This window comes from Dipodomys merriami, unplaced genomic scaffold, assembly GCF_024711535.1.
Source record: "Dipodomys merriami isolate MVZ:Mamm:240054 unplaced genomic scaffold, mDipMer1.0.p SCAF_7, whole genome shotgun sequence".
Classification (NCBI taxonomy): Eukaryota; Metazoa; Chordata; class Mammalia; order Rodentia; family Heteromyidae; genus Dipodomys; species Dipodomys merriami.
Window position 1 is genome coordinate 40,634,142 of NW_027206290.1, and position 14,056 is coordinate 40,648,197.

The 14,056-nt window shown below is 44.9% G+C and overlaps 1 protein-coding gene across 1 annotated transcript in view; it reads right to left on the minus strand.

Annotated features, from left to right (window-relative positions):
- The window catches only part of Tbx15 (T-box transcription factor 15), a 92,968-nt gene that overhangs the window by 16,652 nt on the left and 62,260 nt on the right, over positions 1 to 14,056 (minus strand). The window contains exons 4-6 of the mRNA XM_070007493.1: positions 13,443 to 13,614; positions 12,262 to 12,429; positions 3,982 to 4,046 (exon numbers count right to left, since the gene is read on the minus strand). Coding sequence (XP_069863594.1) covers positions 3,982 to 4,046; positions 12,262 to 12,429; positions 13,443 to 13,614 — 405 coding nt within the window. The remainder of the gene's footprint in view (positions 1 to 3,981; positions 4,047 to 12,261; positions 12,430 to 13,442; positions 13,615 to 14,056) is intronic.

The window sequence follows — 14,056 nt, forward strand, 5'->3', positions numbered from 1 at the left end:
CACTTCCCACCCACCCCTCTCCCTTCCCTCATGTTGAAGCCCATGTGTTTTTTTTTAAAGGAAATGGAATCCGTATGTTGGGGGGACACATTTATATACAGCTCACCAAGCCAGTTCCTCCGTGCGAGCCACGTATGTCTCGAATGCATAGGGAAGATGCAGGCGTTGTAGGAGCTGTGTTAGGACAAGAGAGGTAGCAGATGACAGGCTCCTTCTTGGAAGGTGCTATACGGTCCCCATGTTGTCAGGGACCCACCAACTCCCAGATGGCTTGCAAAGAATTCTCTGTATCCTTTTCCCATCCGTGTTTCCCATCAGTACAAAAGCTTTAGGAATTCAGATGCCACAGGCAGCCAGAGAGAGGCAAGCCGCTGGGCAGGCTGAAGAGTGCAGGGTCATCTTGAACTTTGTGAAGAGGAAAAGTGCAAAGCCCCTAACCTTGCCCTAACACATTTATTTTCCTGTGCCCATCCTGGGCCTTGAACCCAGGACCTCACACTCTTGCTGAGCCTCCTCACTCAAAAGCTGGTGCTCTACCACTCGAGCCACATCTCCACTTCTGGCTTTCTTTTTCAACCCCAAAGTGCTTGTGGCTGTGCTTGTGCAAATGTTTATGTATATGCAGGTGACATCTTTAGCTTCCACACCAAAGTGAAGGTGTGTGGTGGCTGTTTTTCTTTTTTTTTTTTTTCTGTCGGTTGTGGGGCTTGAACTCTGGGCCTGGGCGCTGCCCCTCAGCTCTTCAGCTCAAGGCTAGCGCTCTACCACTTGAGCCACAGTGCCACTTCTGACTTTTTCTGCTTATGTGGTGCTGAGGAATCGAATCCAGGGCCTCATGCATGCGAGGCAAGCACTCTACCACTGAGCCACCTTCCCAGCCCGCGGCTGTTTTTCTGTGTGTGGCTTATCTCACTCACAGTGTCCTCCAGTGCCACCCATGTGGCTGCAAGCTTTCCGTCTTTCGTGTAGCCTTTGGATCTGAGTGAGATAACATGAAGAATTTCCACACAAAAGACACACCAACTATTGAAATGGAAGGAGGCGGCCTTGCAGACATGTGCAGCCCACCAGACAAGACAGACACATTCCTGTCTGCTCAGTGCGTCAGCCATGAGGGCCAACACGATGCGTGGCGCTTTCTCCCGGCCCCAGGTGAAGGCCGGAAGCCCTCAGCACCCCCAGCTAAGATGCCACCACTTACTAGTGAGTAGCAAATCCTCCAATATGGACCAGTCTTATTTGCAGAGTGAAAATGGAGCTCTGAAACAGGACCCAGGACACAAGGACACCTGCACCTCCACGTTCATTGCTGCGCTGTTCACAATAGCTAAGTACAAAAACAGCCCACATGCTCCACTACAGATGAGTGGATCCAAAAGTTGTGGTACCTATATACAATGGAATATTATGCAGCCACCAGAAATGACAGAATAATGGCATTCACAGGGAAATGGATGGAACTAGAGCAAATCATTTTGAGTGAGGTGAGCCAAGATCAGAGACAAACGGCACATGGTCTCCCTGATATGTGGATGTTAAATCCAAAATGTAAGGAGATATGACAATGTAAACAGGACTCAAGAAACAAAGGACCTCTACTTAATTTGTCATATAATTTCTAAATGACTTCATGTTCCTGACCACATATATATGCACATCTGAGGGAGGCTAGAAAGAGGGCACAGAATCAGAGGGAAACAGGTGAAAAATATAAACTGAGGGACCCATCAGCTACACTGGACATTGGTGAAAATGAACTAAGTAACTCAAGGGCACCGATGGGAGGGAGGGAAGGAGAGGGAAAGAGGGAACCGCTGACACTAAGGAAAAGGGAAGAAATCACATATCACCCATGTGGAAGAAATAGCTGTAGTGTGAAAGTTTGTAGAGACCATAAGCTTTATAGACCATAATAATGACAATGCACCTCGTGAAGGTTAAAATGTGTGTGTGACTTTTAACTAAGTATCACTATCCCACAATACTGTGAATTTTGAGAAATTCATATAATCACTTAATCTCAATAAAAAAATTATTATTAAAGCAAATGGGGTTCCTATTTCCTGAGCTGTGCTGACAGAACTCTACCGCATACACCATCTTGTGCTGCCCACGTGCTCTTGGGCAGTGATGAGCGCTACACATAATAGCTAGATATGCAGATACATCTAGCCACGTCCATCTTTGTACTTGCTGTGTCCTCTGCCCAGGTCCTTCTGGCACCTTCTCTGCATCTTACCAAGCTTCAGATTCCCAATGCCATACGTGGCCTACCTATCATGAATCAGCAACTTAAGCCCAGCCTCATCCACATCGTGAGTTCAAGGACAGCCTGAACTACCCAGTGAGACCCTGTCTCCAAAAAAAAAAAAGTTTATAAACCAATCCTTTTATAAGTTATTTTGCAAAGGGAATGACCATCCAAAGTGATTTTTCACATAAATCTGTGTTGCAAGACAGTAATACATCACTGAACGACAGGGACGTGTTCCGAGGAATAAGGTAATAGGCGATCTAATTGTTGAGTAAACATTCGTGTATCCTCACACCAACTCAGACAGCCACAGCCCACCAGCACCCAACGTGCCCTGGAGGCTGCTGTCTAACACAGTCTGCCCTTGGCTGAAACATGGCCAGGTGGTCTATGATCGGGCAATGTTCTACATAGCTCCTGACGTAGTTCTAAATGGGATAGGATCTGGGTGCGTCTGGAAACCCCACCGCAGAAAGAATAGCAGAGCTAAAACAGCCAGCCTGCCATCCAGATGGAAGGAAACGCCTGCAAGCTATGAAAGAGGTCTGACATCTGATTAAAGCAAGTCATCGCTGCCAAGTCCCCGCGCTGCATGAGACCGGGGTGGCACACCGATGATTTGGTCTGGTCTTCTCAAGATAAAATTCCTTAACTGAAGAACCCTGGAGGTATCCAACTTCCTCACACAGCTCAGCTCTCCTGTAACTGTCCACAGAGAATAGATTTTAACTTTGCCTAGGAAAGGTGAGCTAGGAAGAATTTAGGAAAAAGAAAGAACTACTAGCTAGAAAATCAACACAGCCTCGCAGGCCTGTTACAACATCCGCAAACAGCCACAATTAGCAAGAGTAACTTGAGGACCACAATCAAGTCTTGATGACAATGGCAAGTTATCAAGAGAGGCAGTGTTCTAGTTACTAAAGCAAGAAACACATAAACAATTAAAAATAAAAAATAAAAGAGCAATAAAATGAATAAATTTGGGGGTAAAAAAAAGGCTAGGTGCTGGTGGCTCATACTTGTCATCCTAGCCACTCAGGATAGTGGTTCAAAACCAGCATGGGCAGAAAAGTCCCTGGGACTCTTATCTTTAAGTAACCAGCAAAACTCCAGAAGTGGAGCTATGGCTCAAGTAGTAAAGCATTATCCTTGAGCAAAAAAGGTCAGGGACAGTATCCAGGCCCTGAGCACAAGCCCTAGAATGGGCAGCTTATACAAATTTTCTGAAAGATATTTTATTTGCTCCTAATTCCTTATTTTCTGACTATGTGAAAAACATGACCGATGGCTACAAGTTCTGTACCCACTTACAGATCTGGCAACCTTTTCTAATCACAAATCACTGAATACCTTATTTTACCTAAGCAGATTGCCAGGGTGATGATCAGGCTAGAGGAGATGTGTGGGGAATTTGGTGTGATGACGGTCATCGATTTGAGGATGGGCCTTTAGGGCAGCTCTGTGACTTATTTTTTAATTGTTATTATAAAGATGATGTACAGAGAGGTGACAGTTACATAGGTCAGGTAAAGAGTACATTTCTCTTTGGACAACGCCACCCCTCACCTCACTCTGTGACTCTTGGGATTGGCTGGCTATTGCTGAGTTGGCACAGGGGCAGAATTCATAGGCATTTTCAAGAAGCCAGGAGCCAATGATAGCTAGAGTGCAGAAATGTCACAACACACAGAAAGAAACTCGGTGAATCTCTTGCCCAGTATTCTTACCTGTTTCTTCCAGAATCTCGGAATCCTTTAGCAAAAGGGTTTCGGTCAATTTTTAACCTGGTGATCTGAAGAAAGACAAAAGAAAGACACACATGTAAATATGAATTGTTTTCATATTGACTGATTTCTTTTTGTCTAACTCTGAGGGGAAAAGAAATCCCTGTATGGATAACAGCTGTTGTTTTCATTTAGTTTCCTGTTAGTTTGAGATTTAAATTGCAGCTTGATATGGAACTTGGGGCCTGGCCCGCAGATGTGTGACTTGCTTCTCGCTAAAACCCAAAGTGTCTCCCGCATGTGACCGTGAACTTGCCCTAAAGTGAAGATAAATTATTTGCCCAGGTCGACGCAGAAAGAGAAGGCTTGGTAATGGTTAGGTGTGCAATTCAGGTCCCCCAGGAGGGGCTGTGAGGCCAGGTGTGCTCGACGAATGCTAGGTCCCGTCAGGGGGGAATGGGGCCCCCAACCCACCTCGAACTCAACCACCCCAACAACTCACTCCACCGCCCATTTCCTCTGAGGTGTGCCTTTCCTGACCCTGGGAATGCTCATTGAATGGCCTGAAACATGCACCAGTCAGCTGGACAGGTGCCAGTGGCTCACACCTGTAATCTTAGCAACTCAAGAGGCTGAAGTCTGAGGATCGCAGTTCAAAGCCGGCTCAGGCAGAAAGTGTGTGAGACTCTGCTCTTCAACTAACCAGCAAAAAGACAGAAGTAGAGCTGGGACTCAAGTGGTCAAGTGCTAGCCTTGAGGGAAAAAGCTAAGGGGATGCTACCCAGGTCCTGAATTTAAGCCTCAGTGCTGGCATATGAAAAGGAGGAGAAGAAAAAAAGAAGAAGAGGAAGAGGAGGGGGGAGGAAGAGGAGGAGAAGGAGGAGGAGGACAATGACGAGGAGGAGGAGAGGTAACTCTAGAAAGTAAGTTAATCTCATTATTTCAAGTCATCTTCCTACTTCTGCTAACTGCAGAACTGGTCACTAAGACAACTAAAATGGTTTCCTACACTACAAGTTTTTCCTTGTCCCTCTTGTGTCTCAATCTCGTTGGAGAGGAATTTCCCAAAGCCACAGCCTTTACAGGTCTTTAAAAATGCAATGTGAGATTCTGACAGGCAGACTCTGACTTGAAAGAACCAAGCTGCCTTCGAGGTTATTTTTCTCCTCAAACATTCCTTGCCCCTAGGACTGTGCACTATTAACATAGCATTAATAATGTAGCCAAAGCAATTCTGCATCTATTTTATAGACCAGAGTAGGAGCCTGAAGGTTTGGCTTTCTAACGTCCAGTGTCTGCTATGTGAATAGTATATTAAGTTTAAAGAGTGTCACTGCTTTTCTGTGCTTGACTTAAAATCAGTTCTTTCTTCCTCCATAATCCATAGCAATAAACCACACACCATATTTTCTTTTCATGTTGGGGTTATAATATTTTATTTTCTCTTTCAAGTTGGCTTATCCCTGTCCAACTCATTTATGATAGTGGTTTCTGATATATGATTGTGCTGCCAGGTTTTAGGAGCCTCCACAGACCCCTGTAAATAGACCAATGTTCTACTTCACGGGCCTGGGAGAAATGGCTAAGTGGAACCCAAAGGGTATGTATGGAAATTCAAGAGAAAGAAGCTCTCAATCCTTAGGGGAAACACCACTTCTTTCAAAGACTTAGACAGCGTTATGAAGAGTGAGGCTATACCACTTGTTAGTTATCAAGTGTCTGCTGTGTGCTTAAAGTAATGAACAGGCTACACAGGTGGTGAGAGGGCTGGAGACTTCATAGGTCATGCTCTGGTGTCCTCCTTTTTCCCCACAAAAGAGCTTGCCATCAAGAAGGTGATAAAGGAGACAGGCAGTGATGGTGACAATACAGACAGAAGGTGACAGTACTCACGGGAAAGGCTTTTGAGCTCGGCAGTCACCTAGGAGTGGAGGAGCTGGGCCTGAAAGACTGTGTGTGATTTTCATTGTACAAAATGGAGGAAGAGATGAGGAAAATATTTCTTAAGAAAGACTATCTGGCCAGGTACCGGGTAGCTCACTCCTGTCATCCCAGCTACTCCAGAGGCTGAGATCTGAGGATCACAGTTTGAAGCAAGCCCAAGCAAGAAAGTCTGTGAGATGATCTATAATGAACCACCGAAAAAGCCAGGAGTGGAGGTACGGATCAAATAGCAAAGTGCCATCTCCTTGAGCAAAAAAGCTAAGGGACAGTGTTCTGGCCCTGAGTTCAAGCCCCAATGCCAGCCCAGAAAGAAAGAAGGGGGAGTAAGGGGGGGAGGGAGAGCACAGACAGAGACAGAGCCATTTCCAGCTCCCTAGCCTTGGAACTGATCTTTTTCCTTCTACACATCATTGCCTAAGACAGGAGCCCAAGGATCCATCTTCATGAACGCACACCTAAACCATCACCTTCTCCTCTGTGGCTCCCTCATTTCTTACCCAGCTTCTTCTTACCCAGCTTCTTACCCAGCCTTGCAGGGCCAACACCCCTAGCTCCTGCCCATGCACCAGCCACGCCTCTCTGCCCAAGCCCCCGGCCTCTGCCCAACAGAGATGCTGTTCCCCCTCGCCTGCCTTGGGCACACACCCCACCCTCGCACCCCGCTGTTCACAATGCTGATCTCAGTATAGGGTTCAATCCATTCCCAGATGGTTCCTCCAACACAGAAAACCTCTGCCGGTCTCTTGAACTACATCTTCAATTCCTTGTTCTAAGCTCAAGTGGTAATCATCTAGTTAATGTGATCTACGTACTTTACTCTCAATCTCTGTTTCCTGTCCTGTAGGCCAAAAACATATCTAATCTGCATACCATTTTAAGTGCCTGATCTGCTTCAGGACATGAATGGGAACTTGGTCAATAAAATGAGTGGCCCAGTGGCCAGGAAGGAACTAAGATGACCAGTCTAAACCCATGATGGCAACATTTTGAGATTCTCAGTGACACAACTCTATTAAGTCCACTTGTTTGCACTGTTCCATTACAAATCAGAGCCTGCAATGCCTTTTCTTTTATAACCAGGCCTCTCCGTGACCTGCTGGGCCCCCAAAGCTTGTCTATGGATGACCTTGGCCCAGGGGTCATGAGGAAATATGGAAAACTGAGGCTGTAATAGCATATTTTTCTTCCCTGATTTTTATTTCCATAACCCCATCAGTGATTTGTGTCATCTGAGTTATTGAAGATAGGCTTGGTACTGTTCATTTTAATCATTACCTTGGAGATTTTTACCTAGAATTGTACAAGCAGTTAATAAATAAGCTAGACCTCATCATGCATGGAAGCACAGGGCTCCAAAGGAAATGAAATTTGAATACCCTGAGTCGGACTTTATAGAACCGGGGCTGAAAGAGTTCTCTTTTATTAACACTCTCTGAGTTAATGCGATGTTTTTACCATGTTACTCCGAATGCTTTCCATCAGAGAAAACAAAACACTGAGCCAAGAACCTGAGCCTGCACACAAAACAAAACTGCACATGACTTGATTAGAAAGAGCAGCACTGGCTCAATTGCCTGCAGACAATGTGTACCCGGTGCTCCCTGAAGGCTGGGCTCAGGAGACAGGGCTATCTCTTTTTAAATTCTAATTTCTTTTGAAAAAAAAATCCATATTCTACAAGTCTTTTTTTTCCCCTGAGAGATGACAAAGACTTCACAATGGAAATTTCCTGCTAACTCCATGGCATCTGTATCTTGCAAGAAAAAGCATAATGTTAAGTCATTGTTATCCCCAGGCTACCAACTACTTGCTCTCCCCTGTGAGATTCTGGGCATGGGTGCTTTTGCCTCTCTTCCACAGACCTGCCAAGTTGGCATTGAAAGAGAAAATAATAATAATAATAACTTCAGTATGTTTGCAATTCTGAAAGTCTGTAAGTTGGGCAGCCAGGGTGAAAGGAAGAAATAGGGTGAAGAAAAGGGAGGAGGGAGAAAAACATGAGCTAGTCCCTGAAAACAAAAAGGCTTTCTTCACATTTCATATCTCAAGAAGCAGAACCACAGATGTCTGAGGCAGCCAGCAATGCAAGTGTGCCAGCCAGTTCACGCATGTACGAAGCATAAATCCAGCGTGCCACATGCACCATTATCTTAGAACCACGGGGGTGACTGCACCCTTCATCTTAACTTTGGGTTTCTGAGCTTCCAAAATTCATAGGCCAATTCTAATCCCTTCCCCTAACATTTGAGAGATCAAAATTATGTCCTAACTTTTTATTTTGCCAACTGAAAATAATGAACATCGATCCACCTTCCTGCCGTCATTACTTCATTACTCTGTGTGTGTGTGTGTGTGTGTGTGTGTGTGTGTGTGTGTGTGTGTGTGTGTGTGTGTGTGTGAACACTCAGGACCTAGGAGCATCAGGGCTGGCAATATATCACTTGAGCCACAACTTCACTTGCAGATTTTTGGTGGTTAATCAGAGATAACAGCCTCACTGACTTTTTCTGCCCAGGCTGTCTTTGAACCTTGATCATATCTCAGCCTTCTGAGTAGCTAGGATTCCAGACATGAATCACCGGTGGCTGGCTCATGCTATTTTTTTTAAGTATGTTTGTTCTCAAAAAGCTCAAAATACTAGGAGGAGGTTGAGTACAGATGTGTAAAGTTCTTGAGAGAGGTACGGTGTCCAGCAGATGTAAGAAGGCAGAGCTCATCTGGTGCTAAAATACAGATGAGAGGTACAAAGGACAAGGTTTTCACCAAACTTGAGGAGCAGAAGGAATTTAAGCTGATAGACGTGAAAGAGAATGGCATTTCTAGAAAAACAAATGTATGTAAAAGCAGGGCAGCTACAAGATCAGCCAGAAAAATCTATCTTCATCAAGTGCCCAAGTAAAAATGTGGCAGAAGTAATGAGACATGAGCACCAAATGGAGTTGGTGAGATGCTACAGGAGAGCCAAGGTCCTGGACTTTAGCACTCAGACACTGAGACGTCAGCAACAATGTTTGACTGGTAAGTGATGCAATCAGTGCTGTTTTAGCAAAAGCCATCTGCCAATAATACGTGGCTGGCCTGTATACACACAAATGGCATTCTAGGTAATGTGATAGAAAGCTATCTTAGGGGCCCAAGATACAGGGAAGGCAAGATCAGAACAAGGGCAGAAGTAACACAATTAGAAGGAAGAATGCAAAAAAGCAAGAAGTGGAGGTGTGACTCAAGTAGCAGAGCACCAGCCTTGAAAACAAGTGAGAGCTCAAGACCCTGAGTTCAAGGTTTAGTACTGGCATGGAGGTGTGCACACCTGCAGGTGTACACATGTACACACACACATACACACTCAGGTGCCTGGCAAAAGACTGAGGTTACTTGGCTTTATTGGAAAACACTGTATCATAATGAATTGCATGTGCAATTTATTAGTCCCACAAATGGGACTATTTAATAATCATGCCTATTGATTTATCTACAGAATACAGTCTTGGTAAGCCAGAGCTGTAATCATGATGTGAACATGGGCAGAACTGGGTATGATTCGTGGATTTTGAATGTCAGCGCATCATGAATTCATCAACATGAAGATGCAGGGATAGAAGCCATTGCCTTTTGATTTCCATCTCTTCTGAAGCCAGTACAGCTCCCCCACCGCTATGTCCAGGAACCTACTTTTCTCTTAATGAGCAATTTATTGTTGGAACTAGCATCCATCCCGCCTCTCCTCTGCCTGTGTAGACACAGCCAGGGAGCAGTAGGACAGCCGAGTGTGAACTGGATGTGAGTCTGAGTCGGAGAGCACATGCATGTGTCCTGGTCCTCTCCTAGTTCTATGGGGATGGCAGGAGTCTGAAGGAATTGAGAATGTCACTCAGGGTCGCATGGTTGCCAGTGTTATCGTCAGAAACCAAGGCAGTAAACAGTTACTGCTGAACCTCCTGGTCTATATATGCCATCTGCCTTGTCCCTGACCAGATGTTGGTAAAAGATTTCTCTGCATGGAAAGTATTCAGACACTGCATGGAATACCACAATGGGAGAAAGGAGAGGAAGGGATTTCAGGACCCACAGCTGCTCCTCCGTCGGGGTCAAAGGAAGCCATCGCTTCTGACTCTCATCACGGTTGCCATAACAGCTCTCTGGCCTCAGTGAAGAGAAGCAATATTTGCTATTCAGTATTCCACTTTTCTTCTGCCTACTAAATCAGCAAATCAGAATATAGACCGGCAGATCACTGGCTTCACGAGAAAATGATTAAAATGGCAGTTGGGATATCAGGATGTTCTTGGTACAATAAGCTTTTTGGCATACTGGGATGAGTCAGAATAGTTCATATAGCTGTGTGCTGGGGGCTCTCATCTGTAATTCTAGCTACTCAAGAGCCTGAGATCTGATGATCACAGTTCAAAACCAGCCCACACAGCAAAGTCTGTGGGACTCTTTTTACGAATTAACCACCAGAAAACTGGACATGGAGCTGTGGCTCAAAGTGGTAGAGCACTAGCCTTGAGCAAAAAGAGCTCAGGGACAGTACCCAGGCCTTGAGTTCAAGCCCCACAACCGATAATGATAATAATAATAATAATAATAATAATAATAATAATAATAATAATAATTGAGTTCTAGCCCTACAGCCTATGATGATGATGATGATGGTGATGATGATGATAGCTACAACAGTGACTAAAGTTGGGAATGCTGGGAGATTCTGACCATCATATAGTACTTACTGAACAAAAGAGTTTTCATATATCAAATTTTTCTGATGATAAAGAATTTCTAAGGACTATTACCCAAATACCCCATGAAAGACAGAAATACCCTTTCTATGTAAGCGAAAGATGACTCGACTCACTGTCACCTGACTGCACACATAAGGAAGTGTTATCTTCAGACATTTTGAACACTACACAGAGTGTACAATACGGAAAGTACTGAGTGTAATGTAAGTTCCTTTGGCTTAAGAAGACCCCCAAAAAAATCAGCAGATGGAAGTGTGCTACTTCATAGCAAAATAAACAAAAATCTCTTTTTCAAAACAGGATTTACTATAGGAACCCTTTGAATTAGACACATAAAATGCAATGTTAAAATTGATTTTATATGCATTTTTAAAGGAAGTTCATCAAGTGAAATCATTTGTAAATCTAACTAGCCACCCTCTGCAAAAATAAGAAAACATTTAGAATACCCACCATTACCCATCCACATACTCCACCATTACCATCCACATACCTCCTCCATAACCTGTCGGTTCAGAAAAGGTGTGGACACTTCCAAGAAAAAAATCTCCTTTTCCTCAAAACAAGGGATACCCTGGTCTAATGCCAGTGGCTCATACCTGTCTTCCTAGCTACTCAGGAGGCTGAGATCTGAGGATTGAGGTTTGAAGCCAGCCCAGACAAAAATGTACAAGAAAATCTATCTCCAATTAACCACCAAAAATGCTGGACTGGACACATGGCACAAGTGGTAGAGCATGAGCTGGCATGAAAAAGCTGAGCAGCAGATAAAGGCCTTGAGATTGAGCCCCAGTACAAGAAAAAAAGAGAGGAAAGAAAGAAAAAAGGAAGGAGGGAGGGAGAGAGGAAGGGAAGTAAGGAAGGAAGGAAAAAGGAAGGGAGGAAGGGAGGGAGGGAGGGAGAAAGGAAAAGAAGGAAGAAAAAGAAGGAAGGAAAGGAAGGAAGGAAAAGAAGGAAGATCTTGTTCAGTGTGTCACTGAAGTATTCCGCTGCATGACCATTATTTGCTTATGTGTCTTTCACTCAACTAAATCTCTTCTTTAATTAATGAAAACAGTACATTAATCAGTTCTCTTTCTACTGAAACATATTAACTTCCCACTAAATACTTAGAAAATGAACATCTTACAGATATAAAAACAGAGCTTATAGATAAGCTAGAGGCAAATTTCATCTGAAATTGCAAATGAAGTCATGCTTCTTAAGGAGTTTGAGAGGCTCTCAGCTGATTTGGCCGCAGCCTGGCAGAGGGATACAGGAGAAAGTTCAGGCGCAAAACAAGGTCTGGAGCAGTCCTCAATCCATTCAAAGGAATTCTGAATTACAAGGCTCACTGACCAGGACATAGTAGAAGAGATCGTGAATGGAGAGACACGAGGCTGACTTGGGAGGTTCGGTCTCTTCGTCAAGGGTCTTGTCTCTACTCCAGCTGCCACCAGAATGTCACTACCCATGCCCTGAGCATTTTGCAAGCCTAGTGTTTCTCATTCTGACTCTACCACGCCATGGGGAAAAGATGAAGCATTTCTTAACCCAAAGCAAGAACCTGCTTGTTGGAGCATGGACGCACAGGATGCTTCCCAAGGTGACCGCTTACCTGCTGGTTCTGATAGGCCGTGACGGTGGTAAACACGGTCTCGGGAAAGTTGAATGTCTTCACCCCCTCTCCCACAGGTACTGGCTTGGTGGGCGAGAGGTCACTGCTGAAGTCCTTCCGGATCACGTGCACTCGGGGCTGGTATTTGTGCATGGAGTGCAGGATGATCTGAAACGAGAAGGGGAGGCTTTGGGTTAGGTCTCCCTGTCTTCTCAAGCTCTCGTGCAACGCGAGTCACATGGCGACGCATCATCAGAAGAGGACAGGAAGCAGGAAGTCCGCACAGCCATCCATGGTGGGGGAGTGGTGAGTCTTCAGATAGCATTGTGTGGAACCACATACCAGGCTATCCCTAGCAGGGGTGGTGACGTCGTGCATTTGACGTCATGCATTTGTTTTAATTGCAAAAAAAATGCCAAATGATTGCTTTCATACCAGCAGGTAATATAAAAGCATTTCTCAGTGCCTCTGCCCTGAGACACATCATTCGCATTTTCAACATGGATCCAGGCTGACTTTAGATTTTACACACTATTGTTTGTGCTCATTGTTGAGATGATGGACGTTTGTTTATGTCACACGAGTGGAATGTGTGTTCTCACTGCCTCCAAATACTGTCATTTTCTCTTGAGGGGAAAAACAAAAAGGAGTGTCAGTTTCATGTCCTTAGTCTCTCCAGTAGAGATACTGTCATTGGGTGACCATTCAGCACATGTTTTATCACCAGACATAAACTAATAACACTAGTTGCTTGGATTATACCTGCAAAGCCTTAAGATTTAGTCTCCCCCGTTATCAATTCATAAATTTTTTCACCAATCAGCTCCCACTGTCATTCCCTTCTGTTCCCTTCTGAGTGAGTCTAATGGGCGCTGTGATTTCTTCTGCTTCATCTGCCTTCTGTCTGTCTTGCCCTTGATGAGGCTGTAATTCCTGGTTCAGAAGGACTTTGTTTGATAAACATAAGCTGATATGGAGCAGATGTTTGCTAAATGTTAGGTTGGCAATGAATGAAATATAACTGGAGGGGAGAAAAAAAAACCCTTTATGCTCACTTACTTAGGAAGACTTCAAGTGACACGGAAATCCTTATTTTACCTATGCGGAAAAGGCCAGGAGCTGGTGAGCACTACAAGAAAAAGGGGGAGAAGGAGGAAGGCAGGGGGGACTATGGCACTCACATGTCCTTGATCGTCCAATTCGTTGTTGGTCAGCTTGAGTTTGTCAAAGCTGACCACCTGCCTCATCCAGGTGTCTCCGGAAGCCAGAGAATCGGGGTGTATATACACCCTGGGAGGCACGGGAGAATCTGCATTGCCAGCCACCATCCATTTCGAACTGTGATATACATATCTGGGATAGAAAAGGAGAGAGGAGGATTCAGATTGACTCAGAGAGAGAGAGAGAGAGAGAGAGAGAGAGAGAGAGAGAGAGAGAGAGAGAGAGAGAGAGAGAGAGAGAGAGAGAGAGAGAGAGAGAGAGAGAGAGAGAGAGAGAGAGAGAGAGAGAGAGAGAGAGAGAGAGAGAAGAGAAGAGAAGAGAAGAGAAGAGAGAAGAGAGAAAGAGGCAGGTCCAGGGGACAAGTAGAGCGAAGAATAAGGAGACACAACAAGATGACAAGGATGGGAAGGGGACCAAAGGACACAGAGGCTCTTGGTGAGACCAACAGAAGGGGTAAGTGCAACCAAGATGGAGGCAAGCGATGGGGTGGGCTGGGGGCAAAAGGGCAGAGTGGGCTGGGGGAGGGCAGACCGTGGTGAAGATTACACTGCAGCTCTCCAGAGGAGAACATTCT